Source organism: Aplysia californica, unplaced genomic scaffold (genome assembly GCF_000002075.1).
Source record: "Aplysia californica isolate F4 #8 unplaced genomic scaffold, AplCal3.0 scaffold00386, whole genome shotgun sequence".
NCBI classification, from domain to species: Eukaryota; Metazoa; Mollusca; class Gastropoda; order Aplysiida; family Aplysiidae; genus Aplysia; species Aplysia californica.
In genome coordinates this window covers 546381-548429 of record NW_004797656.1, presented here as the reverse complement: position 1 = coordinate 548429, position 2049 = coordinate 546381, and the positions used below count along the sequence as shown (strand labels likewise).

Genomic DNA, 2049 nt, shown 5'->3' with positions numbered 1-2049 from the left:
GGGGGGGGTAATTTTTACCATTGAACTCCTGGGAGTTGGTTCCCAAAATTCTTGAAAAGGGAGATAATTCTCTAAAAACAGCGTTCATAATTTTTGTTTAAAGGAAGTTGTTTGGGGACTAGTGCTACCCACTGGGGGATTGTGCACTCCCTTAGCACTGCTTATTCAGGGACTGCAAAGAAGCACACACCACAGACATAGCAGTCTGTCAAAATGGTTTTTTGAGAAATACTTAGTTTCAAAGAGATCTTTGCACTAGATCTAGATCTATTCTAGAATGTGAAGAATAAAACCCCGGGGGTACAAAATGACCCCAGGACGTACGGATAGGGTTAAAGGCTGTGATAATCAACAGAGTTGACAAGAAAGGGAAGACTAATCTAAACAAATTTTATTGATGTGGGAGGGATGCAATAATGTAGATTTTTAGAAAATTTCTGTAATTCCCCTTTGCATTACTATTGTGGAAACTTGCCTACCACAGGATTTTTCTTCTGGAACCAAAAGTCCTGCTATAGGAATGTTCTACTTTATGAGGAATCTGTTTCTGGTGAATGCCTTGCATGGAAATGTCCATAAAACTTGGGGGTAAAAATATAGTCCAAATGTAAGCAGTGTGTTTTCATTTAACCTACTGGGTTGTTGTTGGTTTTTTTAATGTCATGCAGGCCAATGTGCATTATTCAGGTCAATATATTCAATAGATGGATGTTCCTTCATTACATTTATGATGTTTTTCTCATTTAACCAATCGAGGTTTTGAGGGACATTTTACCTAAACTACCCATTTGTGAGGCAGCTTGGTGAAATCAAGCGCTCGTCAAAATAATATATAAAAGAAAACCGCAATTTTCTGGCCGTTCGGCAGTTGCACAACACCACTTATGTCCATTTAAAAACACATTTCTGTGAGAATTTTACTGAAAAACGTTGATCAAAGGCACAAAAACTGCAAATTTCCAGTTTCCAAGGCCACTCGAGCTATGGAAGTAACCAAACTTTGGCGGCCATTTTCTGGTTAATTTTACCTCTGAAACCAGGCAATCCCCACCTCTTTCAATCTCAAATATATTGACTCCAATTCAAAATAGCTGGCTATTTTTTGCATTGAAAGTAAGACAAAAGTACATGCTTTAAGATAACATCTGGCCCGAGTTGTCAAATTGTTGAGCAATGTTTTCGGTCTTTTCCCCAGTGCCCATGGCCATTGAGGAGCAAGTGTGTGTCATCTACTCTGGTGTCCGTGGCTACCTTGACAAGTTGGACCCAGCCAAAATCACACAGTTTGAGGCTGAGTTCTTGCAGCACCTGCGCAGCTCCCAGCAAGACCTCCTCAAGACCATTGCCTCTGAGGGCAAGATCAATGAGCAGGCAGATGAGAAACTGAAACAGATTGTCACCAACTTCTTGGTTGGGTTCCAGGGCTCATAAACTTAGTACTTTATAAATATTTGTGTTGATAGAGAAGTCTGACCAAAAGCGGATATGAGGGAAGAAATGTTCATGCATAGGTCTTGTGATAAAGTACGGCATAAAGACTTTTTTTTCACTCCCCTGGTTTGAAAGAAATCAGCCTGGTATGAATAGAAGGGAAAGTAGGTAGTTTGAATTTTCCTAGTTTTGTGACATGTTGATGTGAATTTTCACACTTGTTTTCCCGTGAAGAAAAAAAATTCTATCGGTTGCATAAACAGAATGTATTATGCCAACTGTGTAGATTGGGTGTCAGTTGTGTGAATGCCGGATATGAAAATTGATTAAATATTTCTTTTGTGTAACAGAAGCGTTTTTCTCTTTCTCTTATGCTGTATGAATTTACTTTTAAGTGTTTACCTGGTGTGTTGATCCTAAAGAGAAGAATGTGGGCATGATGATGATCATTAAAATCGTGTCTGGGAACTAGACCAAAGTTAACAAACCCCTGAGAAGGCCTACAATTAACTTGAAAATGGCCGAGCCATCCAGCTGCTTCTGACAAAGGACTGGAAGTAGTGGAAGGTCCCTGACCACGTTTGTGGCCAAAGCGACACATTTTTTAATGAGTATTTT

The 2049-nt window shown here is 39.5% G+C and overlaps 1 protein-coding gene across 1 annotated transcript in view; it reads left to right on the top strand.

The window, feature by feature from the left end:
• Window positions 1–1778, top strand: part of LOC101848766 (ATP synthase subunit alpha, mitochondrial) — a gene marked incomplete at its 5' end in the record, with an annotated part of 31338 nt that extends 29560 nt beyond the window's left edge. Inside the window, 1 exon segment of the mRNA XM_005103691.3 lies at window positions 1196–1778. Within this exon segment, the coding sequence (XP_005103748.1) occupies window positions 1196–1431 (236 nt within the window). The 3' untranslated portion in view covers window positions 1432–1778.
• Between the last annotated feature and the right edge of the window lie 271 nt (window positions 1779–2049).